The 27,727-nt window shown below is 40.9% G+C and overlaps 4 protein-coding genes across 5 annotated transcripts in view; 3 read left to right on the forward strand and 1 right to left on the reverse strand.

Annotated features, from left to right (window-relative positions):
* Positions 1–9,848, forward strand: part of LOC138789339 (interleukin-2 receptor subunit beta-like) — a 30,916-nt gene extending 21,068 nt beyond the window's left edge. Inside the window, exons 4-7 of the mRNA XM_069967945.1 lie at positions 3,260–3,341; positions 5,289–5,403; positions 7,228–7,370; positions 9,648–9,848. Of these exons, the coding sequence (XP_069824046.1) occupies positions 3,260–3,341; positions 5,289–5,403; positions 7,228–7,370; positions 9,648–9,848 (541 nt within the window). The remainder of the gene's footprint in view (positions 1–3,259; positions 3,342–5,288; positions 5,404–7,227; positions 7,371–9,647) is intronic.
* KCTD17 (potassium channel tetramerization domain containing 17) overlaps positions 1–27,727 on the reverse strand; it is a 232,002-nt gene that overhangs the window by 131,952 nt on the left and 72,323 nt on the right. The window lies entirely within an intron of this gene.
* On the forward strand, positions 11,322–22,146 carry IL2RB (interleukin 2 receptor subunit beta). Its single transcript, XM_069968858.1, has 8 exons — positions 11,322–11,412; positions 14,194–14,275; positions 15,214–15,328; positions 16,936–17,078; positions 17,364–17,529; positions 17,753–17,834; positions 18,162–18,246; positions 21,024–22,146. The coding sequence occupies exons 1-8, from the start codon at positions 11,396–11,398 to the stop codon at positions 21,654–21,656; spliced, it is 1,323 nt and encodes a 440-aa protein (XP_069824959.1). The 5' UTR covers positions 11,322–11,395; the 3' UTR covers positions 21,657–22,146.
* Positions 25,962–27,727, forward strand: part of TMPRSS6 (transmembrane serine protease 6) — a 55,388-nt gene continuing 53,622 nt past the window's right edge. For both annotated transcript variants that reach the window (XM_069967153.1, XM_069967154.1), the window contains exon 1: positions 25,962–26,204. In XM_069967153.1, coding sequence (XP_069823254.1) covers positions 26,133–26,204 — 72 coding nt within the window. In that variant the 5' untranslated portion in view covers positions 25,962–26,132. The remainder of the gene's footprint in view (positions 26,205–27,727) is intronic.

Genomic DNA, 27,727 nt, shown 5'->3' on the forward strand with positions numbered 1-27,727 from the left:
AGTAATAAGGGTGCGTACAGGATCCGGAGCAGATCCGCAACAGATTTGATGGCCCAGATTTGCTTTGCTTTGAATCTCCAACTTTAAATCTGCGCCATCAAATTTGCTGCAGATCCTGTACGTGTGAACGCACCCTAAAGCCTTTTCTGTGTTCTGGAAGCACAGCCAGATATATGAAAGGTACGATGTGTCTCCTTCTCCTATCAGCTAACTAACAGTGTCAGCAGTGTGGGTGATGAATTGCAGCTGATAGGTTCTCATTAAACCTTGTTAGACCGATGAGTATTGAATGAAGTCTTCTGTACAAGGTTTAGTCCTTGTCTTATACTAGTATTGCCATGTATACTGTGACTTCTAGTAATGCCATGTATACTGTGACTTCTTCTAGTAATGCCATGTAAACTGTGACTCCTTCTAGTAATGTCATGTATACTGTGACTTCTTCTAGTATTGTCATGTATACTGTGACTTCTAGTAATAACAAGTACACTGTGACTTCTAGTAATGTCATGTATACTGTGACTTCTTCTAGTAATGTCATGTATACTGTGCCTTCTTTTAGTAATGTTATGTATACTGTGACTTCTGGTAATGTCATGTATACTGTGACTTCTTCTAGTAATGCCATGTATACTGTGACTTCTAGTAATAACAAGTACACTGTGACTTCTAGTAATGTCATGTATACTGTGACTTCTTCTAGTAATGTCATGTATACTGTGCCTTCTTCTAGTAATGTTATGTATACTGTGACTTCTGGTAATGTCATGTATACTGTGACTTCTTCTAGTAATGCCATGTATACTGTGACTTCTAGTAATAACATGTACACTGTTACTTCTAGTAATGTCATGTATACTGTGCCTTCTAGTAATGTCATGTATACTGTGACTTCTGGTAATGTCATGTATACTGTGACTTCTTCTAGTAATGCCATGTATACTGTGATGTCTAGTAATAACATGTACACTGTGACTTCTAGTAATGTCATGTATACTGTGACTTCTAGTAATGTCATGTATACTGTGACTTCTAGTAATGCCATGTATACTGTGACTTCTAGTAATGCCATGTATACTGTGACTTCTAGTTATGTTATGTATACTGTGACTTCTTCTAGTAATGCCATGTATACTGTGCCTTCTTCTAGTAATGTCATGTATACTGTGACTTCTTCTAGTATTGTCATGTATACTGTGACTTCTAGTAATAACATGTACACTGTGACTTCTAGTAATAACATGTACACTGTGACTTCTATTAATGCCATGTATACTGTGACCTCTTCTAGTAATGTCATGTATACTGTGACTTCCAGTAATGCCATGTATACTGTGACTTTTTCTAGTAATGCCATGTATACTGTGACTTCTTCTAGTAATGTCATGTACACTGTGACCTCTTCTAGTAATGCCATGTATACTGTGACTTCTAGTAATGCCATGTATACTGTGACTTTTTCTAGTAATGCCATGTATACTGTGACTTCTTCTAGTAATGTCATGTATACTGTGACTTCTTCTAGTATTGTCATGTATACTGTGACTTCTAGTAATAACATGTACACTGTGACTTCTAGTAATGTCATGTATACTGTGCCTTCTAGTAATGTCATGTATACTGTGACTTCTTCTAGTATTGTCATGTATACTGTGACTTCTAGTAATAACATGTACACTGTGACTTCTAGTAATAACATGTACACTGTGACTTCTAGTAATGCCATGTATACTGTGACCTCTTCTAGTAATGTCATGTACACTGTGACTTCCAGTAATGCCATGTATACTGTGACCTCTTCTAGTAATGTCATGTATACTGTGACTTCTTCTAGTATTGTCATGTATACTGTGACTTTTTCTATTAATGCCATGTATACTGTGACTTCTTCTAGTAATGTCATGTATACTGTGACTTCTGGTAATGTCATGTATACTGTGACTTCTTCTAGTAATGTCATGTATACTGTGACTTTTTCTAGTAATGCCATGTATACTGTGACTTCTTCTAGTAATGCCATGTATACTGTGACTTCTTCTAGTATTGTCATGTATACTGTGACTTTTTCTAGTAATGCAATGTATACTGTGACTTTTAGTAATGCCATGTATACTTTGACTTCTTCTAGTAATACTATGTATACTGTGACCTCTTCTAGTATTGTCATGTATACTGTGACTTTTTCTGGTATTGTCATGTATACTGTGACTTCTAGTAATGCCATGTATACTGTGGTTTCTAGTAATAACAAGTACACTGTGACTTCTAGTAATGTCATGTATACTGTGACCTCTTCTAGTAATGCCATGTATACTGTGACGTCTAGTAATAACATGTACACTGTGACTTCTAGTAATGTCATGTACACTGTGACTTCTAGTAATGCCATGTATACTGTGACTTCTAGTTATGTTATGTATACTGTGACTTCTTCTAGTAATGCCATGTATACTGTGCCTTCTTCTAGTAATGTCATGTATACTGTGACTTCTTCTAGTATTGTCATGTATACTGTGACTTCTAGTAATAACATGTACACTGTGACTTCTAGTAATAACATGTAACATGTACACTGTGACTTCTAGTAATGCCATGTATACTGTGACCTCTTCTAGTAATGCCATGTATACTGTGACCTCTTCTAGTATTGCCATGTATACTGTGACTTTTAGTAATGCCATGTATACTGTGACTTCTTCTAGTAATGCCATGTACAGTATACTGTGATCTCTTCTAGTATTGCCATGTATACTGTTACCTCTTCTAGTATTGCCATGTATACTGTGACATTTAGTAATGTCATGTATACTGTGACTTCTAGTAATGCCATGTATACTGTGACCTCTTCTAGTAATGTCATGTATACTGTGACTTCTAGTAATGCCATGTATACTGTGACCTCTTCTAGTAATGTCATGTATACTGTGACTTCTAGTAATGCCATGTATACTGTGACTTCTTCTAGTAATGTCATGTATACTGTAACTTCTAGTAATGCCATGTATACTGTGACTTCTTCTAGTAATGTCATGTATACTGTGTCTTCTTCTAGTAATGCCATGTATACTGTGATTTCTAGTAATGTCATGTATAGTGAATTCTTCTAGTATTGCCATGTATACTGTGACTTCTAGTAATGTCATGTATAGTGAATTCTTCTAGTATTGTCATGTATACTGTGACTTCTTCTAGTAATGTCATGTATACTGTGACTTCTAGTAATGCCATGTACTGTATACTGTATTTCTCTTTCTAACAGAGACATACAAAGCTTATGCCTTCTTACCCCACATGTTAACCCGAGAAGCTGCGCGATAAATGTGACTACTGATGGAAAACCTGTAAGTACTCTATATTTTTTAATCTGTTTCTCACATGGGATTTATATGACCTTCACCACACAGACTGTTATTGGTGAAAAGATATATAGCAATATGTCAACCTTATATCCTGAGCTGTAAAAGCAAGATTATATTTACCAGGTCATATGCCTAGAGGCAATGTGCAAATGGTTTCATTCCAATCTAATATTCCATTTTCAATATTTTCTATTAAAATTCAGCCTGATACACAGGTCCTGAACTGCGACTTGCATATGTGATTTATATCTGAATATGAAACGTAGATGAAAAGAAAAGAAGCCTCTTGGGTTACATGTTATGTGCTGTTTAAAGAGAACCTGTCATCACTTTCATGCTGCCTGAACCACAGATCATCAGGACAGGCCCCAATGGATTCTGCCTGACCATCCGGCCTCAAATAATACATCTCTCCCTATACCCAAACAGACACAGATCTGTCACTCAAGGCTGGTGGGGCAGATGAGTGACAAGAACACTAAAACATCTGTCTACAGATAGATAGCTTTCCCTTCAGGGAAAGATTCTACCTTGACTATTAATCTTTGGTCATGTTTCAAGGCTTCTTAAAGGGAACCTGTCGCTAAGACAATGCTATCTAATCTATCGCTGTCCCGTTATAGAGCAGAAAGAACTGAGCAGATTGATATATATCGTTGTAGGAAAAGATTCAGTATATCTTGTACCATGTTGACTGAAATCCCTGATCATTCTGTGTTAAGGAGTCCAGTGGGCGGTGTCATTCAATGAACTGGACTCTTTAGCATGGAAACATAGGAGATATACTAAATATTTTCCCATAAAGATATATATCAATCCGCTCAGCACCTTCTGCTCTATAACATTAGGCTGATAGCTTAGGTAGCATTTTCATGGTGACGGGTTCCCTTTAAAGCAAAACATTGACTCATAATGATGCCTCTAAAAGATGGCACCGGAAAGTGTGATCCTTTCTCTTGGAAGAGTGTTACTTTGCTTATTACCAAACAAAAGAATAGACCACAGTGATGGTGTAATGGAGGGAAAGAAGTGTAGAACTTTTTTTTTTTAGGAGTGGTGGTATGAGGTGGTGGCATAAACCATCTAAAGGAGGAAACTTTGTTATTTTCACAATTAAGGGAATATTTTGTAGGGGGAAAAGTGTTTATAAAACAACTGGTGTCAGAAAGTTATATAGATTTGTAAATTACGTCTATTTAAAAATCTTAAGTCTTCCTGTACTTATCAGCTGCTGTATGTCCTACATGAAGTGGTGTGTTCTTTCCAGTCTGACACAGTGCTCTCTGCTGCCACCTCTGTCCGTGACATTTACCGCCCAGAGAAGTAGCAAATCCCCATAGAAAACGCCTCCTGCTCTGGACAGTTCCTTTCACGCACAGAGGTGGCAGCAGAGACAAATGTGTCAGACTGAAAATAAAATACCATTTCCTGCAGGACATACAGAAGCTGATAAGTAGTTTGAGGTTTGAGATTTTTTTTATTTAAAATCTGTATAACTTTCTGACACTAGTTGATTTGAAAACATTTTTTTTCTCCGGAGTATCCCTTTAAATTCTCTGTTCTTTAGGTACAACTTTTTAAGGTAAGATTTCAGAGAGGGAATAAAGGAAATTATATATATATATACTGTATATCTTAAATTGTGGAATAAAGGTGAAAAGTCTGCCTTGCGGATTTGTCATATAGAAGTAGATCAGTCAAGATAAAGTTAATGGATGTAGATTTTGGATCCAGATACTCCAGATATAGACCTGGATGTGGCTCTTACATTGTTCCCTTTACTTCCATCAATATTCTTTATTGGGTCATAAACATGTTCGTTCAGCGCTGGTGTCAGTAAGGGCAGTTTTTACATTTTTGCCTTATTGATGTATTACATAAGTCTGTTGTTTCTCATTGTCTATCGTCTGTTTTATTTGTTGGCTTTAGATCAAAGAGATTGTGACCGCCGACCATAAATTAAACATGAGCGTGATCTGTGGCGACGGAACAGAAAGCAATACAAGCGTCACATCCCTCTCGGAGTTCTCTGCATATCGCAACTGTAAGGACTGGGGCTATTGTCCTCAATTCAATCTAACGCCTTACATTATTTACAAGCCTCATACAATACATTACACTGCATCTCCACATTGGGGACACTTATTCTGGGATTTATTAAGGAATAAATAATGCAGAAGTGGAGTCACTTGGGTAATTTTCTCAGAGAATATTAAAAGTGAACTAGAGGAATCTAACCTGCTGATAGCTTCCTATAGTGACGGGACGCTGAGGAGAAACGTATGTGTCTTACCTTCTTCCTTTGCGCCTGTCCTATGCTGTTAATCAGGGTAAAATCCACTCCGGAGCACCGTTAGGAGCACTGCCAGGTCATCCGGTCCGCCCCCAAGACAAGGCAGTGCTCCTAAGGGTGCTCCGGAGTGGAGTTTACCCTAACTAACTGGACCAGTGCAGAGGAGGAAGGTAAGACACATACCTTCCTCCTAAGTGTCACCGGTGCTATAAGGGCCTATTAAATTTGTCTAACCTGCTGATAGTTCCCCTTTAAAGGGAAACTATCAGCAGGTTAGAAGTATCTAAGTTGCTGATATTTCCCTATAGCACTCGTGGTGATGAGGATGAAGGTAAGTTTCTTATCTTCATCCTCAGAACCGTTCCTGTACTTTGTAGTTTAGTCTATATACCATAGGTAGTTTGGTGCACTGGGGGCAGGACTACCCCCCTCAGTGCACAGATCTGTCCCGTCTGCACTGAACCTTCTAAATAATATTAGGGTGGCGCTCTGCAGTGATGTCATTCTAGGGCTTATTACTGCAGAGAGCCGGATAATTTCATTAGGAGGGGTGGGCTGGCCGGGGTGGAGGATAGTAGTCCCACCCCCAGTGCCCCAAACTGCTTCACTAGCATATGGATTAAACTACAAAGTACAAGAAAATGTTACTGAGGATAACGGTAAGAAGCTTACCTTCATCCTCAGTGCCCTGTGTTCTATAGAGACATATCAGCAAGTTAGTTTCCCTTTAAGGAAAGGGGGTAGGGGGTGCGCAGGTGCAGTAAACAGTTCAATGTTGGTCAGGCTTCTTCAACCCAATGTGATGGGAGATGAGTGAATTATACTGAAATTTATTAGGGGTCGGTTATTTCAGATTAGCCATCAGCTATGATTTAGATTCAATTGCCGGTTTGGCTTCAACAGTACAGGATCAGGGACTCCTGTCAAAGACAAGAGTCCCTGCTCCTGTACACCGAGCACTAAAGCCTACTCTGTATTTCTCCATGCTCAGTTAACATTGCTGTGCACTTGGCAAAGCAAATATGAACAACACAGAATACTTTGCCCAAAACAAGTGCCAGAAAATGTGGGAAGTTTGGAGTGCATTTGAGTCAGCCAGGATTCACTAACTTGCAAAACTTTACTGATGACCTAAGCTAAGGATCAGTATCAAATAGGTGGACTGCCAACACCTGGCAACCCACGCTGATCAGCTAATTGCTAGATCTGTGGTGCAGGCATACAAAATTAAACAGAACAGGAAACAGACAGCGCCATGCATTGTATAGTGGCCAAGCTTGGTTACTGCAGCTTTCATTGAAGTGAATGACAGCTAAACTGCAGCAGCTCAGTATGGTTTCTGACTACACAGTGTATGGTGGTGTCTGCTTCCAGCTCTGTTTCGCCAATGCATGGCTACACTACAACTCTGGTAAACTGATACTATTCTACATGAAGGCAAGAAGTGTGAGCTGCTGTTTGGACATTTTTTATTTATTTATTTTTTTGCATATATTTTTTTCCCCCTTACATGATCCCAACTGGGTTTTTAGATTAGCCCCTATTCTTATATTGGTGTATGTATTGTTTCTGTAGTGCTCCTGGATCCACCTGTGCCCAGTGATATGAGGAGGATAAGCTACCGTGTATGGGAACTGACATGGAACATAAGTCACAGCAGTAAAATAAAACATATAGAAACTGAAATCTGCTACAAACCTGTTAGTCAATTATGGCAGGTAAGAAATAAAAAGTCACAGGTTGTAAAGTGTGAATGTTTCAGCAATGTTTCTGCTGAAGATAAAAATCTGTGAGCTTTTCTCTTCGTCTCCCGCTTCTCCCCCCTCCCTTCCATGACATCTGATGTAAACAAGTCGCTGGCAAACTTTATCTGCAACTTTGTAGCTTCTTTGTAATGCTGGGTGGGTTAATCTGAAGTCAAGTTGCTGATGAACTCACTGTGATTAATCCTCCAAGCATTACAGAGTTGCTACTGTGGTACTCGACTGGTGACATACTGAGGTGTTACTGGTGACGCCACTTCTGTTGTGGTTGGTCGGTTCTGTTGTACAGCTTAGCCAAAGATATGAGTGTCATGACGCCAGTGCTAGTCCAGCACACAGGTATGATGGTGATACCTGCTTTGTGTGGTGGCTGGCTGTAATTCCCAAAATGGCCAGTGACCTTCTGGGTTGTCATGGGTCCCTTGGGCTCTTGTCACGGTAGTCCGCAGTGGCAATTGTGTATAGGTGCTGGTGCAGAGGAAGGGATGAGTCTCAGTAATGAAAAAAAATAGAACAGCTTTACAGTACAGTCTCTTGATAATACACAACACTTTGACAGCAAGAAAATAAATCTTTGTACAGACCTTAGTGCTTAAACTGGGTTGTGCTGTGGAGATGCTGGATCTAGTAGAAGATAGTAGAGGTAGTCGTAGTAGTGCTTGAAGAGTTTAGAGTAGAGTAGATCAGTGTAGAAGAGAGGAGTTTGTCAAGGGAGTCCCAACACAATGTAGTACTGTGCTCTGCCGGAACTTTAGAAGAATACATGAGAGTGAGAAGTACTTGTACTTGTGTATAGGCAATAGTCTGACCACCTTCTGCCCTACAGTGTCAAGGGACTTGTCCTAATAGGGTGATACAAGCCCCAGCCATGGTTATCTGAGCCAAGCTAAGTGTACAAGGTTTCCTGGTTACCTGCTCTGCGAGATAGAATACGTAGACCTTCTGGTAGCTTTGTTCTATCCAGGCTAGTTCCTCTTCTGTATTAGGATACTACCCTGCACTTTTTAGACTGGTTCAAGGTGTGGGCTAAGATGTTCCCTGACTCTTCTCCCTTGGTAGTGTCTAGCACTGCACAATAGATATAGTAGGAATACGGAAGAAACTGAGTGTCTCTGGAGTGTCTTAGAAATGACTGACTGAACACACTATCTAGACTGAACCAAACTAGAGTTGTCCCGGACAAGGGTCCTGGCAGAGCCAGGCCCTGGCTTGGCTACAGCAGGGACGTCCGCTCTGTGTGTCCTTTTCCCACAAGAATCTAAGTAGAACTGTCGCTACACCTTCTCCCACCAAGTGACTTCCTACTGGGGCTATGTAAAGTACCTTGCGAGTGGTGGAAAGGAATGTGTGCAAGAAAAAGAGTGATAGGTTAGAAAGAAAGAAAAAGCATCCCTCATAGGTGGGCAAAAGCTCATAGCACACATAAAACAGTAATCCCTTGTTAGCTTTAGCTGTGCAATACAAAAGAGCATACATATAAAATACTGACATCTGGTGATGAAACCATAGAATACTACCTTCATCAACACTTAACCTGGAGTAAGAAGCTTTTGCAACATGTGTAAAGGAGAAACACAAAACACACGTGATGGCACACCACACTACAAAGTTGCAGATAGGGACTTGTTTCCATCATCTGTTTAAGAAGGGAGGGGAGGGTGAGAGAGAGACAGAGAGAAAAGTTCACACACAGATTTTTGTGTCTTCAGCAGAGACTGTGGGAAGAAGACTGAACACATAATAACAAGTGTGGGATAAACTGTTTGTGTCACCATGGGCAGCAACATATGAAAAGTTATGTTTGAGTGGAATACCCCTTTAAGTTGGAACCTAGATCAGTAATAACATTACTAGACATAAACCACCATACTAAGGTCACCATCCCCAAGATAACAAAACAATCTCTTGCAAAGACTCATCCAGCTTTGAATACCATACAAAATTACTAGGAAGATGTTCGGGAGATCAGGTTCCAAGATGGTGGTGAGGAGGAGTGGACTCACAATTATTACCCCAGAATGCCCACAACCCCCTTTCTTTCCTGCATGTACCCCTCCTCTACACTCCCCCACCCCCACCCCCAACCCATGCTTTCAGGCCATTTTTTTTTCTCCAGTACATACATGTAATGGCTGTACTATGAACACTTAATAAAGCGAGGGACATGTGTAACTAAATCTGTGATAGCTTGACATCATTGTAGACTGAAAGAAAATTATTTTTATTTTTTAGGATGCCCTAAATGTCAAAGTTTTAAATGTCAATGTAGTCAAATTGGAGAACCTACATCCTGACACTCAGTATGAAGCCAAAGTGCGAGTGAACCAGACCGACTTCCCAGGAGGCAGATGGAGCAACTGGAGCAAGCCTGTCCAATGGACAACTCCTCCTGAAGGTATCAGAGTCCTAATACATGCATTTACTAGTAACTGAGTGATTTACCTTCTAATGAAGAACTGTGACAATATTGCGAAACACAGGAAAGCATACAGTATGAGGCCATGTTCACATGGCGTATGAGATCAGTCGTTCTGTGACCCGGCCAGTGTTACCGTAGATTATCATTGATAATGATGATCTTCATTTCTGTTGAATTGGGATGCAGGCGCATCTGTGTGTGCCGTATTCCAATTTACCATTGCACCGCACACTCCATTGCGTGAACTGTTCAATGAATAGCGGCCGTACAAAACTGACATGTCAGTTTTTCGTGCGGCCGGTTGGAATCCCAGCCGGAGCATATACTGTATGTGTAAGCTCCGGCCGGGATTCCATTCATTCAAATACAAAGTATGTTTAGCATAAATCACAGCCGTTGCTAAACATACGTATGCTAAACATACGTTGTGTGAACATAGCCTAAATCTGTGACCTAGACCTGTGACCTTTTTTTTTTTTTTTTTTTTTGCCTGTTCAATTTTTTTAAATATATAATCAAAATATGGCTGGTTTTTGCCTCAAAATCATGACTGTAATTATGAAAAAGAAAAAAAACTGAACGGCCGGGAAAAAAACAGCGCCTCGTACATAACCTCTTATGATCTTAAAAATGCCATGAAATTACATAGAAGCAACCGGGTTGACATAAAAATAAAACAATTGAAACTGCCAGTGTTCTAAAGAGTTAACCTTGGAGAGATTCTGTGGGGTTATACAGTAGGGCAGCCAATGTCTTTTTATGTTATTCTGACATTTCCAGGTATTTCAGTGAGACGTACTGAACATAGAAAACATTTGGTGACATTTTTAAGAAGACAACATTTTAGGGAATGTACAACAACAAAGAGATGTCATAGCCGAGATAAACTTGTGTCTGGAGAACAGTCCCTTGGAGAATAGTCCCTTGTAGTGTGGTGCGTTTGAATAAGCATAGGGTCCAAGTTCTTAACCATTTGCATAAATTTACTTGAAACTTTCTTAAAGTGACAGTTCAGTTAGCAGCCACCCCACCCCTTTCTAGTTAAAAATAATGGAGCGGGCATGTCGAGGGCGGACTAAACCAGCACTATGGGAGGGGCACTGCTCCTAACTGTCTAACCGGACTGTAGAGCAAAAGACTAATTGCACCTGTGCAGTAGGGACATATCAGCAGATTAGATTTATCTCCCCTTTAACCCTCATATACTTCAATGTAATGGCATAGATACAGTAAAACTCAGTGGTGTCATCTTGTGCCCAAAAGTGAATACTACATCTTGGAAAGGTTTACATTAAAAACACTATAAATACAATACCTCTGTGCCGACTGACAATACCAAACACTTAGCAGTGGCACATACAGTACTTTCCCGGATACTGCATACTTTGTATTGATTCTTGTTGGATGTGGGATACGTGACTCTTACCATTTGCACTTTTCCATTTCAGGTCATCTGGACTGTACACACAACAGTTTTGATACTGTGTCCTGTTCATGGGAAGTAGCTAGAAATTTTGCTTTGACTCCATGCAGCGTGGAAGCTTATCGTAGTAACCCCATAATGGGCAGGATACCTAGGTCTGTATGGTACAATTTTTAAATTTGACCTGTCTCAATTTATGAATATGTGCTAATATATATATATATATATATATATATATATATATATATATATATATATATATATATTAAAATTAATAGAAGACTTAACATGTTTTCTAATAATATGCATATTTTGTTACAATTGCCAAAAAAAGACATCCCAAATTTTGTGATGTAACTTTCCTCGTATGTTACCATGTACTGCTGTTTGGGCACAGGAGGGAAGGAGGCGCCATTTTAGAACACTTTTCAGTCAAATTGTTTTAGGGTACCTATCACCATATCACATAACCCCTGAATTATCACTACAATGGGGACCCCTGAGAAGTGACCCTATTTTGTAAATTAAAAGGAATTTACTATCACTTCATTAAAATCTGCATTCTGCTCATCCGGCTGTGGGCTTCACTTCGTTCCTACTGTAACAAACGCTAACAAACAGTCATAATTATCTTTAGGCTATGTTCACACTGGGTAAGAGACCGGCCGTTCCGTGACCCCGGCCGGGTCACGGAACGGCCAGTCTGTGCCCAGATCATCCCAGCCGGTACTTAAGTACCGGCCGGGTGATCTTTCCAGCCGCGGAGCTCTGATGCGGGTGCATTAGTGTGCGCCCGCATCACAGCTTCCCATAGACCACAGTGATGCAAGCGGCCGGAGCCGCTCACTTCACTGTGTGAACTGACAGGTCTTTCTGCAGCCAGAATTCACTGAATTCCGTCCGCAGAAAACTGACCTGTCAGTTTTTTCCGGCGTCGCACAGATCCCGGCCGGAGCGTATACGATGTGTGTAGGCTCCGGCCGGGATCCCATTCAACATAAGGCTTTGTTATACACCGCAAAACTACGGCCGTAGTTCTGCGGCGAGAACTACGGCCGTAGTTTTACGTAGTGTGAACATAGCCTGTAAGTGATACTGTCATTCCATGCGCGGTTCTTCGCGCCATTCTCAAGCTTAGATGCTGCACATGTGACATATACCTGCATAAAACGTGTCTTCTTTCCGCTCTAAAATTTCATTGATGGACATTGTCAACTAGGCGGGGCTTTGTGGCACTTGGGGCCCCTTTCTATCCATGCTTTTTCTGTACTTAGGAGTCCAGAGGGAGATTCTTTTCAATATGACTCTAAATAAAGAGATGGCTGTCAAACACTGATAAGACCACTCATTACTATTTAAAGTGTCCCTGTCGTTATAACTTTCAAAATCTAAATCAACAGTAGATGTGATATAAAGCAAGTGTGCAATTTACATTCATTATTTATTTTTTTTAGTTATCATGGAAAACACGGCACTTTCTGTTTTCCGACTCTTTTGTTTCTCAAAGAGTCAGAAAACAGGAAGTCCAGTGTATCCCAGGCCATCTGAGCGCTCACAGAGAGAAGGCAGTCATGTGACTGATGGATACATTGAGCCGTGACTCTCTGTACTGGCCGGATCTCCTGTGTTTAGTCTGTTTTTTCAACCAGCACAAGTCAGAAAATCTGCCTTCATTAAACTGGACCTGGATTTCTGGTAACTACAGCTTTGTTTTACAGCATGATAAAAAAAAAAAAAAATAATGTATATTGCAAACTGCTTTATTTCACATCTTCTGTTGATTTTGAAATTATGACAGTGACACTTTAAGTTCTCCAAATTAGGAACAGGGCTTTAGGGGGCTACCAACTTTAGGCTATGTTCACACTACGTAAAATAACGGCCGTTGTCCACGTCGCAAAACTACGGCCGTTGTTTTGAGGTTCCCTATAATGACTGCAATGCAATGTTACTACGGCCGTTGAATTCACACTACATATCAGATAACGGTCGTTGTTTATAAGGCCCCGTAAAAAATGAACATGTCAATTATTTTCGGCCGGTAATACTGCAACAACAGACGTGTATTTCAATACCGCCGTGAACGTAAAACTTATATCTGCCGAATTAAACTTGATTTTGATGTAAAAAAAATTCTGAGTGGTTTTTCGGGCTGGGCGCAGTATTTAAAGTAAATCACCTGTTTTATCCCGTTTATAACCATGTGACGATCGTAATTCTACGGCCGTAGTTTTGGTCGCAAAAGTCCGGCCGGTGAAAACAATGGCTGTTAGAAAAATGTAACAAGGTCCATTGTACAACATGTTTCATGATTGTGTACCTGATGAAGAAGTCAGACTGACTTAGAAACACGTTGTATGTTGACCCATAAAAAAAAGGGATTCCACTTTTATCCTAGTTTTTCCACTTATTGGTCTGTGGAGTAGTAACTTTTTGCAGCTTGGAGTTATGTAGCATTCATAAAGCCCTGCATGAGGTTGCAGCTGTCATGTTACTCCTAGACAATCACCCTCAGAATTAGTCTGAGACAGTAAGAGTATGTGCACACTATGGAATACGCGCAAAGACTTCAAGCGGATTCCGCTGTGTGGCCTCGGCTTGAAGTTTTGCCTATTCCATTGACTCAGTGATTTTTGCCGTCAAATTCCACCATCCGCCCAAAGAACTCACATTTCTTTGGGCGGACAGCGGAATTGGCTGGTGAATATCGTTGGGTCTATGGGAACTTCCAGCAAAGGCCCCGCAGCAGAATCTGCTTGAAGTCTCCGTATGTATTCCGTAGTGTGCAAATACTCTTAAACTTAATGAGGAGGAAACAGCACCTGCCTATCCATTTATCTAATGGGTCATGGTTTTCTATCTCCGAGTTTGTATAATATGAATAAGACAAGATATGTAACCTGTATCCCCTGACTTTTATTGTTACTCTCTTACAGGAATATCCGAGGAAAGTGCTCCCTCCTCCTAAGTGGTGATCTTAAAAGTTGTGTAATGAATCTTACTGTAAATGGTGTCTATGTGAGTACAAAGGGGCATCACTAGACTTGGAAAACACATTGAGGGCAATTTTGTTTATCAGAGGGTGTTTACTTTTTAAGTGTGCATGAGTTCCTCATTGGAATGTACCCAACTTTTTAAGGATGGAGATTGCTCTACCCTTAAAGTGTCCCTGATAATTAAAAAAAAAAAAAAAAATTCACGCAGAAAAGTCAAAAGTTTTGGTTGGGACTTACTGAAAAGATTCCCACTGATCAGTAGAATGAGCAGAGATAAGAGCTAGCTTAAGTGCTTCACTTCAGGGTTCACACTCATCTCCATCCAACTTCTCTGAAAAGCCCCATAGACTTATAATGGAACCCTCTAGAGAACCTGGATAATTCCTTTAAGGTTATTTCACCCGACCCTGAGCAGTATGAATCCTTCTTTTAGCACCTTAACAGGGTCAGAGGTGCCTGGGCATCATCTCGCTTCTAAATGACATCCCCCCATGCTAGCCATAGCTCTCTCCCCATACTAGCTGTGATGCCCCACATGCCAGGCACAGCACCCCCTTTATAGATATCATGCTGGCTATGGGCTTCTCCTTTACTTACTTCTTTTTGTATCCGCTAAGTCATTCTCTCCGTATTTGTAAAATCAAAAATGATTCAAGCTATAAACCACTCAGCTGTTATCGGCCTTTACTAGAGATGACCGAACCGGGTTCGGGTTCGAGTGGATCCGAACCCGAACGTTCGGCATTTGATTAGCGGTGGCTGCTGAACTTGGATAAATCTGGAAAACATGGATACAGCCAATGACTATATCCATGTTTTCCACATAGCCTTAGGGCTTTATCCAAGTTCAGCAGCCACCGCTAATCAAATGGCGAAAGTTCGGGTTTGGATGGACTCGAGCATGCTCCAGGTTCGCTCATCTCTAGCCTTTCCCTGATTCTTTTATTCTTTTTCCTTTAGTTTAAGGATACAATGACGGTCGAAGATTATATGAACGTCAGCGTGATCTGCAGTGCTGGACACGACATCAGGGAGATGGTCACATCTATACCTAAGTTCAAGCCATTTTATAATTGTAAGTACTGAGAAAACGCTGCCTACTATAGTGTGCACATTCTATAATAGGGTACAATAGCGCACTGCTTCCCTATGACCATAGGCTTATGTTCCACCAAAGCCTATACTAAACTTAGAAGAAAAGGTCCCTCACAGAACCGGCATCAGCACTGAGCTTACCTAGGCAAGTGTCAGGGCCCACAGCACCTCTAGGGGCCCAGAGAGGGAGGGGGGCCAGGTCCTGTAATGTTCAGCCTGCTCACTGTAATGCAGGGTGAGCGGGCTGAAAATCAGAAGACAGCGAAGGAGCAGGTCCTGTGAGCGTCCTACACAGAAAGAGAGGGGTGAAGGACCCGATCACATGACCCACAGGTCCTCAACCTTACAGTGAGAAGATCAGACAGAGAGGAAGAGGGAGAAGACTGAGCTGCAAGTGCTGTGTGTGTGTGTGTGTGTGTGTGTGTGTGTGTGTGTGTGTGTGTGTGTGTGTGTGTGTGTCAGTAAGTCAATCAGTCAGTAATGTCTGTTAGTAATGTGTGTATGAGAAAGTGTGTGTGTGTCAGTAATGTGTGTTTGTGTTTGTTAGTGGTGTCTGAAGAAATTGTGCATAGTGTGTGGATGATGGGTGCAAAGTGGATGGGGGGACCCGCTGAGGCTCTGTCGCGCAAGGGCCCGCAAAGACCTGGAGCCGGCCCTGCTCACAAATACCCTGACCTATAGGATGTCTTTAAAGAGCAACTATTTGTTGGCAACCTGGCAGCAAGTGTTCAATTCTCCTTCCTCCCATCCATGGAGGAGACAAAGCACTACACACTTTGCATTGAAATGAATGGGTAATTTATGTAATGCACTGATGTTCCCCCGAGAGAGATGACCCTTATAATTGCTTTCACGTACCAAAAAGGCGTCCCTTCCTTCTAGCTCACAATGCTGTAATGGAGTATTTAAAAATCTTTCAATGCAAGACAATTCCTTTAAAGCGTTTTTTTTTTTTTTAAAAGAGATCAAAAGGGGTTGTGATCACAGTTTTGCAATATACTCACTTTTTATTTTTTAACTTTTCTATGTTTAAAGGTATTGTCCAGCAAAAATCGTTTTCTTTCAAATCAACTGGTTTCAGAAAGTTATATAGATTTGTAATTTTCTTCTATTTAAAAATCTCCAGTCTTCCCATACTTATCAGCTGCTGTATGTCCTGCAGGAAATGTTGTTTTCTTTTCAGTCTGACACAGTGCTCTCTGCTGCCACCTCTGTCCGAGACAGGAACTGTCCAGAGCAGCAGCAAAACCCCATAGAAAACCTTTCCTGCTTTCCAGTCCCTGTCTCAGACAGAGGTGGCAGCAGAGAGCACTGTGTCAGACTGAAAAGAAAACAACATTTCTTGCAGGACATACAGCAGCTGATAAGTATGGAAAGACTTGAAAATTTTAAATAGAATTAAATTAAAGAAGTAAAAATTTTTGCCGGAGTAGCCCTTTAATTGTTAGTAGCAAATCTCTCCTCTGGCTCACATGCAGGTTGGGGGTCCTAAGAAGACATATAAGAAGGGGTCAGATAAGAAAAACTTTATTAGTGCAAATTTTCTATATATCCATGTTACAACATATTAATCAATTCCTTTTGCAGTACGTCTGGATCCACCTACGTTACTTGACATCCAGATAACGGAAGATGGCATGTGGAACCTCACCTGGCACACCAGTTATAGGAATTACATAGACAACGTGGAAACCGAAGTCCAATATAAACCAGTGAAATGGTCATGGAAGGTGAATGATTGTAGCGTAACAACCACTAAATAAACCCATCAAAGTAAATAACACTAAGCAAAGTTACCAATGAGGAGTTAGAGGGGTTGTATGAAGTCATACAGTTTTTTTTCATGTATGTGATATTGCAGATCACTCCAATTTCCTAGAATGGGACTGAGCTGTAATAGCAGATATCATACACGGACAATGGCGGTGCTACTTTACAAGCATAAAGCAAACCATTTTTTCATCATACAACCCCGATTTCCGCAAAAACCAAAAAGTTGCACTTCCTTTTTACAGGATGGCAAAAAATTCACAATAAAGCAAACAGATGTGTCTGCATCACTGCGGGACCTACACCCCGATACTCTGTATGAAGCCAGGGTGCGTATTAACCAAACACGCTACAAAGGGGGCAGGTGGAGCGAATGGAGCAAGCCTGTACAATGGACAACTCCTTCTCAAGGTAATACATTTATTATATTATTATAATATCAGCCATAACATTCAGGCTATGTTCTCAAAAAGTTTTTTGAGGCAAAAATACGGCCGTGTTTTGATCGTGGTAATTTTTTATAGCTGTAATGATCAAAATACAGCCGTATTTTTGCCTTAAAATATTGTGTGAACACACCCTAAAAAAAGCAGCTGTGATTATTCTACTAATAAATCATATCTTTCATCTTCAGGTTTCACCTTTCCCACACCAGGAGTGGCAGCCATTTCAATTGTTTTGTTGATCTTGGTGGTTGTCCTTTGTTCTTCAAAAAGGTAAAAGTCCATATCGCATGGTCCTATGATGAATCCTGTAGGGTTTATTTGAAGGGGTTGTCTAGGGAGCAGAAGATGGCTAAAGCCAAAGCTGAAACTTACACCTAAACCCTTTTGAGACATGGGGGGGGGGGATGTTTAAGTCGTGATCGACTTAATCTCGTGATCTTAAGCAAATCATAGTCCAAGAAGTAAACCAGCGGAACAGCCGTCTCCAATTAAAAAAAAAAAAATTGTGTGAAAACTGCTCAATTGTCTTATTTTTTACTTTTTATTCTTGGTCTCTATTTGTATATATTTATCTAATACAAGTTCTTTTAATCTTAGGGTTAAGAAGATAATGTGGATAGGTGTTCCAGATCCATCACCGTTTTTTGATCCTTTACTAAATACTCACAAAGGAAACTTCAAGGTATCGTGAACAATCCTTATAGGGTTAATGGATGTATAAGAGACATCTAACTAGAAGCAATTTGTACAGTATAGCCCCTATTACACGGCGCTCACTTGCTCCTCGTTTCTCGCTCGCTGCCAGCGCTATTACAAAGCGGGTGAGAGCCGCGGGGGGGAGATGGGTGGGTGGGGGGGGGGGGGGCGTTGTGGTAGCATGGGGACCTGCAGCCCATAGAACATAGCAGCCCATAGAACATAGCAGCGGATTCCATGAACGGCGGCAGCAGATCGATGCTGTCTTAGTCGTTTGTCTTTCAACATTTTGAAAGACAACGATAGACAATGATCAGCCAACATTGTTTGTTGTCTTCTTTTACACAAGACGATTATCGTCCGAATATGGCCAATAATCGTTTTGTGTAATAGTGCCTTATGTCCTCCACTAGGAATTACAGCATTGAAGATTATATACAGTATTGTCAGTGCCCATTCAAGAAGAGCTATACCATCATACATGTAGATTGTGTAGATTTTAGGGCACGTCAGCTGTAAGCAAAGCTGCACATATTCACCTTGGGACTTTTAATCAGAAATGTGATATGTTTCCATGTTTCCTTGTGATGAAGGTATTCTTTTTCTTCTTGGTGTTTCTCAGGGGCATCATCATGAAGCAGTACACAGAGTCTGTAAAACAAACCCTTACTAACCCCTAGTTCCACTATACAAGATACATACACACTTAGTTGCAGCTCAGTCTCTAGACTGTAATCTTTAACCCCTTAGCGCCCCATAACGTACCTGGTACATCATGGTGGCGCAGGGGGAGTTCAGAGAGGGGTCCCGCCAGGACCCCGCTATAAACGGCCCCTCTTCCGGCTGATATCTGCAGCCGGGGAGCGCCTCTATTAGCCTGTGCGGGTAATGCTAATTACGCATTTTGGTGCACAGTTGTCAAACCTGAGAGCTGCACTGAAATGCTTTATACTTCACGTCCCTGGTGTCTAGTGGGTCGGATCTCCCCCCCCCCCCCCCCGTCCGTGCTTCTGGCTGGGCCGAGACTCAGCGTCGCAATGACGCTGATCCCGGATCGGCAATACATTGCTATGGCCTGCAGCAGGCCAAAGCAATGTATCACCGATTACAATGATCATTGCTGTGTATATACAAGTCCCCCAGGGGGGCTTCTTGTTAATGTAAAAAAAAAAATAGTTTTTATTAATAAAAAATCCCCTCCCCTAATAAAAGTCCAAATGGCACCCTTTTCGTATTTTATAAATATAAATAAATAAACAAATAAATAAACATATTTTGTATCGCCGCGTGTGTAATTGCCCGAACTATTAATTAATCACATTCCTGACCTCGCACGGTAAATGGGGTAAGCGCCCCAAAAAATTCCAAAGTGCAAAATTGCACATTTTTTGTTGCATCAAATCTAGAAAAAATGTAATAAAAAGTTATCAAAAAGTTGCATATGTGCAAACAAGGTACCGATAGAAAGAACACATCATGGCGCAAAAAATGACCTCACACAGCCCCATAGACCAAAGGATAAAAGCGCTATAAGCCTGGGAATGGAGCAAGTTTAAACACATTTAGTTTATATAAAAAGGTTTTCATTTTTTAAAAGCCATCAAATAATATAAAAGTTATGCAAGTTACATATCGTTGTAATCGAAACAACTTAAGGAACATGCATAACATGTCAATTTTACCATAAGGCAAATGGCGTAAATATGAAAATTCCTGAAATGAAAACAAATCCCTTTTTTTTCCAATTGGGCAGCGCAAATGATTTTTTCCCGGTTTCGCAGGATATTTTATGGGAAATTAAAGTCTGTCATTGCAATGTACAATTGGTATTGCAAAAAAAAAAGGGCTCATATGGGTCTCTAGGTGAAAAAAGCGCTATGACCTTTTAAACATAAAGTGGAAAAAGTGAAAGCGCAAAAATGAAAATTGCCATTGACCTTAAGGGGTTAAAGGAAATCTGCCATCTCTATATCATGCTCAGAGCTTATATGTCTTAGAGGCTGAGCTGCAGCATGCATGCCTCCTTCCTCCCCAACCTTCCTACTTTTACTGATTGACATACAGAGCTCAGTGCAGGAAGCTGAGCAGGGAAGCTGAGCAGGCATCCAAGCCGGAAAGAAAAACATAATTACATAGCTGTGTGAACAGTGATCAGATATAAGACAGGTATCATTTGTTTTATCTCCCTCAGCTTTCTGCCCATGCCCGCAGCTATGAGCATCATATAGAGTTGATTGATTCTTACCTTTAAGAATGAGGGCTATGGTGTAGGACATTGGGAAATGTACTGTATGTGTGCACAGGATCACAGTCAATAGGCAGCCACCCTTCCAACAGTAATATTCCGCAAAGTCAACATTTGGGGACAAATCATAGTTAGAGTATATTATGAAACCAGAGCAATTTTGCTGAGATAACATATTTTCCAAAAAGTTACAGGACAATAGAAAAGTTGGCCACATGCTGTACTCCCTTATTAGGAAAGGTTGAGAGACTTTACTAGAGATGAGCACAACTGGACCATGCTGGAGTCTGATGATTTGGCATTTGAATATCGGTGGCTGAAGAATTTGGATGCAATTCTAGCAAGTCTGGGAAAACGTGAATACATGTTTTCCAGGACTCCCTCAGGCTGCATCCAACTTTTTCTGCCTCCAGTATTGAAATGCGGAACTATGGGACTGGAGCATAGTCCAGTTGGGCCCATTTCTAGTTTTTACATTAATTGTTAATAATTAGAATTCCTCCTCTTTGTCTTTCCAGAAATGGCTATCCACCCCTAATGTTATTTCACCATTCTTTCTGGATCCGAGCCCTACGGATATTTCTCCTCTGAAAATTAACTGTAAGATCGAAGAACAGCATCTGAAATTCCCCCCAACCCCCAAAGCAGAAGTGGCCAAAGACAAATCAGGACATTCCGGCTCCAGCTTTACCAATAAAGAATATTTCTCCTCCATCTATTTCGGTTACGACCATTTCCCAACAACGCTCGTAAATGAGCCTTTGCACTCCCCAACCGATGAGAATATGCCTCTATTCCAGGCTGAATACCTTTGCGCCCCTCAATCTCTTGCCGGTTTTGGTGTCCACAATGGGTCATTTGAACGGGATGCTCCCCCCAGAGTCATGCAGATGCCTATACTCGTAGAGGAAGTCCTTGCTGAACCTGAATGTGCCAAGGAGAACGGTGAAATGTCTCATCATCAAGAAACAGAGAAGGTGAGAGAAGAGGAAGGAAGAGGAAACCTTGAAGACCAGAAGCAATCACTCGACACCTTCTCCACAACTCTTGTGGCACAGAGGAATGATGGCAAACCATTAAAGGAGGCCAATGTGGTGGCAGACTACTTATCCTTAAAAGAGCTGCATCAGAAGCATTGCCAATGGATGTGATTGGGTTACGCTAAGCTAATACATAGTGTGTAACTCTGTAGGGATTACGTGTAAATGGTGCATACTGATTGTGCACTATACGGTATACAGAGAAAGAAGCGACGTTGAGACGGTGGAGAGAGAAGCTAATAATACCTGCACGAGAGAAGAGGAAAATCATGGAGAAACTTGCCATTTGCTACATGGCGGAGGTGGGAATGGACACCCTATTGTTAATAGAGAATAAGTAAACTGTTGCATGGCCTGACTTCTGGACAAGCAATGAGCTATGGTCTAAGTGTGTCTGGCCTATCTGCTTCCAGGCTGAACACACCACAGCATCCTAAGGCTTCCATTGGGACAGTAGTAGGGAAAACTCAAGTTGGACTAACTCCATCCACCATTTTGAATGGTATAAAGCTGAGTAGAGTGTAGCATTACATCAACTGAATGGAGGACCATATAGAAAATGGTCATATTGGGTTTAGATTGGAAGCTAACAATCAAAGTGACTCTCCTCTTTGGCTAATAAAGGAGGTCTTATGAGGACTTGGGTCCCTTCCTTCATCTGTACACCATTAAAACATGGAGAAGAATTATGTTCTTTAAGGCTATGTTAACACGTCGTCTGAGACCGGCCATTCCGTGACCCTGGCCGGGTCACGGAACGGCCAGCCTCTGGCCGGATCATCTCGGCCGGTTCTTAAGTACCGGCCAGATGATCTTTCCGGCAGCAGAGCTCTTATGCGGGCGCATCAGCACGCGCCCGCATCCGAGCTTCCCATAGCACACAGTGAAGCAAACGGCCGGAAATGCTTGCTTCACTGTGTGAACTGACAGGGCTTTCTGCGGCCGGAATTCACTGAATTCCGGCCGCAGAAAACTAACATGTCAGTTATTTGCGGCCTCGTATGGGATCCCATACGATGTGTATACGCTCCGGCTGGGATCCCATTAGAAGTAAGGCATTGTTTCACCGCGCCAAAAGTACGGCCGCTGTTGCCATCGGCAACAAAAGCTGTCCTTTTACGTAGTGTGAACATAGCCTAAAGAGTTATTCCAGGGAAAATTCACTTTTTCCCTATCCGCAGGATAGTGAAAAAGTAGGAGATTGTGTGTGTGGGGGTTGACCTCTAATCTTTGTATCGGGCGCTCCAGCTTTGTTATGAATAGAGCCAGAGGTACAACTTGTGACCCACGGCTCTATTGATTCCTATGGAACGATGGAAAAAGGCGAGTTCAGCGTTTTTCCAGCGTACTCAGCCCGTCACTCCATAGGAATGAATAGAGCCGCAGGTCACGAGCTGTACCTGTGGCTCTATTCTTAATACAGAAGTCGGGGAGACCGATGCGGAGATTGGCGGGGGGGGGGGGTACAGAGGTCAGACCCCCGCAATCGCCTACTTTTCCCCTATCCTGTGGATAGAGGAAAAGTAAATTTTTTACTGGACTACCCCTTTAGGGTAAACAAGTGTTTTCTGTTTCATGATAGGGATGTATAACGACTTTTGGCCCCTTCCCCCCAGGAATCCAAGTCGGTTTCAGGAAAAGCCTTTTATCATGCAATAAGAGATATAGGAATGATGCTGTTTATTTTTACAATGTAAAAGTTGGACATTAGAGACATTACCACTGACCAACAACTGATCAAGAAATTCAGCTCATTTCCTTAATCCACAATAGTCAAAAATATAACTCAACCCATAATGACTGTATTCAGCACAAAAAAGTGCAAATACGAATGGGAACGTGTCTGTCCATATGCAGGGATGGGGAACCTTCGGCCCTACAGCTGTTGCATGATGGGAAATGTAGTTTGTCAGCAACTGGAGGTTGATAGGTTTCCCACCCTTGATATAAGGAATCTAGTCGATGAGATGAGGATTTGTAGATGATGAACTATTTACTGTATGTGCATTGTGAAATAATGTAAATTTTTATGAATCGACTTGTTTCCTTGGTGGGCAATGCTCTTGCATTTAATTGCGGTAGCATTTTGTTCTGTTAAGAAAAATTCTATTTTGTATTCAATGTTTTCAAAACTATTTATAAATTGTGTATTTACTTTACATACATCGGTGAGATCCAACTGAATTCATTGTTCCCAGCTTGAAATTCTAACGTTTGAGCTTCAGAATGACGGCGCTGAATAATTTTTGAATAGTTGCAGTACTCACAGAACCTGTTCACACTGGAGCCACATGGGTTGTACATATTCACCACTATTTGATTAATTTAGATTTTTCTCAATTAGATTTTCTTGATTTTTTTTTTTTTAGTTAGTAAAGTAAGAACACAACACAAAGTTGTGACACTAATTATGGCCGAAATAATTTATTTTTTAATTAAAATAAAAACATAGACACAGGCAAAAAAAATTATGTGCCGCATAGGTATGCCACAAGCTTGGTAGGTGGCCAGCGGGTGACAGATGTGCCTTACATACCAGCCAGATCATGTTGTTAGAGCAGAATGGTGTTCGGTAACCAAGACAACAAGCTGTCAACAATGGGAGGGAAAGAGCAGCATATCAGGAGAAAGAAGAAAGTTTGCAAAATAAATGTATGTGCAAAAATATTCAATTTGACGAGTCCTACAAGTATAAATATAATAGATGGGAATGTGCTTTTAAATTCGATCATTTGTACAATGGCACTATGTATTCGGGTCATAAGGCTCAGATGTTAAAAAAATATTTTTTTCTAATAAAGTGTAGCATACTAGTATAGTGTAGCATAGGCTATTACTAAATAATAAAGTAGATGCTGTTTTTTATGCTTTGTGTATGATTGTAATTGATGTGATACGTGTGGGTTGTTTGCTATCTTGATTCCTATTTCGCCACTGTTATAGTTTCCTGATGAAGTCGCTAGTTATGTGTGGGGCACCAAACTGCAGAGAAGAGTCATGGTCAGGACATTCGAGCGCGATAGTCTGGGCTGGATGGACACAAAACAGTATAATAAAATTTTGTAACTGAATGACTGGATTATTTAGAGGCATTACTGTTTATGACTTCTTGATGAGTTTCTTAATAAACTGTAAGTGCTCTGACGAAGGCAAAGGGAGGTCACATCATATATTATTGGTCACATTACATCATATATCAATATTAATTCATACATTATATATGAATTCGTTTATAAAGTGGTATTCTGGCAATTATTTTATTTATTTATTTATTCAAATCAACAGGTGTCAGAAAGTTATATAGATTTGTAATTTACTTCTATTTAAAAATCTCAAGTCTTCCAGTACTTATCAGATGCTGTATGTCCTGCAGGAAGTGGTGTATTCTAACTAGTCTGACACACTGCTCTCTGCTGCCACCCCTGTCCATCACAGGAACTGCCCAGAGCAAGAGCAAATCCTTATGGAAAACAACTGCTGTTCTAGGAAGAACATTGTATGTTGAGGATATTGTAACCTGAAGCCATTGTAACTTGAGGGACCACTGTATATACCTCAGTGTACGCACATTATTGGGAATAATTGTTTCTTTGAGTGCTCATTTACCCCATAATCAGTCCTAAAGGGGGACTCTGGCAAAAAAAATGTTTTGTTTCAAATCAACTGGTGTCAGAAATTTATACAGATTTGTACATTACTTCTATTTAAATAATCTCAAGCCTCCCATTACTTATCAGTAAGTCTGCTGTAAGTCCTACAGGAAGTGGTGTATTCTTTCCAGTCTGACACAGTGTTCTTTGCTGCCACATCTGTCCTTGACAGGAACTGTCCAGATCAGTAGCAAATCCCCATTAAAAAAAAAAAAAAAAAAAAAAAAAAGAAACCTTCCTACTTTAGACAGTTCCTGTCACAGACAGAGGTGGCAGCAGAGAGCAAACTGGAAAAAAACAATCCACTTCCTGTAAGGCATACAGCAGCTGATAAGTACTGAAAGATTAGAGATTTTTAAATAGAATTAATTTACAAATCTATAAAAACTTTCTCCTACCAGCTGATTTGAATAAAATAAGGCACAGTTCCCCTTTAAAAATTAAATTTTTCTACACCTGCCTAAAATGTTTGCACAGTACTTTGCACTCTAGTGGGCTTTACCTTGGTCATAGTTCAGGGGGCATGCATTGATGAGGCTTTTACCTTTTGGGCTGGGGCACTTTGCATTGGGCCCATCAATGTGTAACAACGGCCGGTATTGGAGCGTGTTCACATGCACTGGTCAGACTGATCCCCAGATTCCACAGCTGTGTATATAGCAATGATCTATGCCCCCTGTCCTCACACATTGATCATGGTGTTGGCTGTGTGTGTTTTGCACCATGTTTTGCATGCTGATTGTTTATGTCCCATGGGGCTCCTGCTCTTTTCCAAAACAGCCAGAGGGGCAGAGAAGGACTGATCTGTGGGGAGTTTGGGGACGTGACAACAGCGGTCTTGTGTATGAAGTGGTGTAAGGTTTGTGTAACTGGCACAGAATGTCCCAGCAGCACATCTGTCAGCCGTACGTCCAGGTGAACTGGAGAGACAAGGAAAATGTCACTAGATCTTCCCCCTCCTGATTCCACTAATACCATGGAGGAAAAGCCCCCGAAAGAGCTAAGTCAGGTAAGAAACACAACAGACACATGCGTCATGGCTCATACTCAACAGGTAATAACATACTGGGCGAACACATGTAGCAGAGCTGTCTGTGTTATTATATTCTAAGCAGTCCTTATATCACTATGTGTTGTGCAGGGTCCTAACCATGCAGAAATCCCTGGAGGGGGAAAAATACACATACAGTGTATATCTCTCTCTCTCTCTCTCTCTCTCTCTCTCTCTCTCTCTCTCTCTCTCTCTCTATATATATATATATATATATATATATATATATATAGTGGTGCCTTGGATTACGAGCATAATTTGTTCCGGACCGCGCTTGTACTCCAAGTCCAGTCTTAAACCAAAGCAAATTTTTCCATAAGAAATCATAGAATTGTAGACAATTGGTTCCACACCCCAAAAATAATGATTTATTATTCTGAATAACACGTAAAACAAATGAAACAAACATTCAGAAACAGCAGAATATGAGATATTATAAGTTACTGTACAGTAATGGAGAGGATGGGAAACACAAGGGCTGACAGAGACTGCAGGGAGTATGAAGGAATGAACAGGGCAGAAGTGGGCACATACATGCGGCGCTCTCTGTCCGGGGAGAGAGGGGTTACAGCGATGGAGAGATTACCTCCACAGTCCTGTCCCCTGATGTAAGCCCCAGCCTGAAGTTGATCTGCTAAAATTTGGAAGGTGAAGGAGACTTCCTGGGTCAGAGTACAGTGCTGTAGACCCCGCTATGCAGACCATGACCCTCCTCCATTCGCGCTCCCACCCAGTACAGGGAGCTCTTAAACCAAAGCAATGCTCTTAAACCAAGTCACAACTTTGAAAAACATTGAGCTCTTAAACCAAAACGCTCTTAAACCAAGGTACCACTGTGTGTGTGTGTGTGTGTGTGTGTGTGTGTATATATATATATATATATATATATATATATATATATTTGTGTATATATATATATATATATATATATATATATATATACATCCCCCCCACACACACACATACATTTTTTTTTTTTTTTTTTTTTTTACTTTTTGACACTGTTGGCACTTTGGCAGTCATTGTGTTTGCTATCTATATTCTTATATAGCTAATGCTGATCTTCTATCACTATATTGGGATATAGGCATGTACTGTAAACCTTGTCATCTTCAGGAAGCATTATGGTTTTCCAAATTGTCCATAACTATTGTCCGTGACTATTGAATACGTTTTTTAGAAGAAAATAAATAAATGTAAGTTTGTAAAGGTGGTGTTGTGTTGAATGACAAAATCAGCTTTGCTATATGGAGATATCATATGTAATGTTGCATGGTGGATGTATTCCTGATTGATAGGGTTGGTTCACACTACGGAATCCGCACAGATAAATTCCGGCGAATTCCGTCACTTGTACCCATTTGCGGCGGCACGCCTTTCTGCCCGTGCCATAGACGCCATTCTATGGCCGGGTAGATTACGCCTTCCGCCGAAAGATCTCCTATGGGGAGATTTATCAAACATGGTGTAAAGTGACACTG

Source organism: Dendropsophus ebraccatus, chromosome 4, assembly GCF_027789765.1.
Source record: "Dendropsophus ebraccatus isolate aDenEbr1 chromosome 4, aDenEbr1.pat, whole genome shotgun sequence".
NCBI classification, from domain to species: domain Eukaryota; kingdom Metazoa; phylum Chordata; class Amphibia; order Anura; family Hylidae; genus Dendropsophus; species Dendropsophus ebraccatus.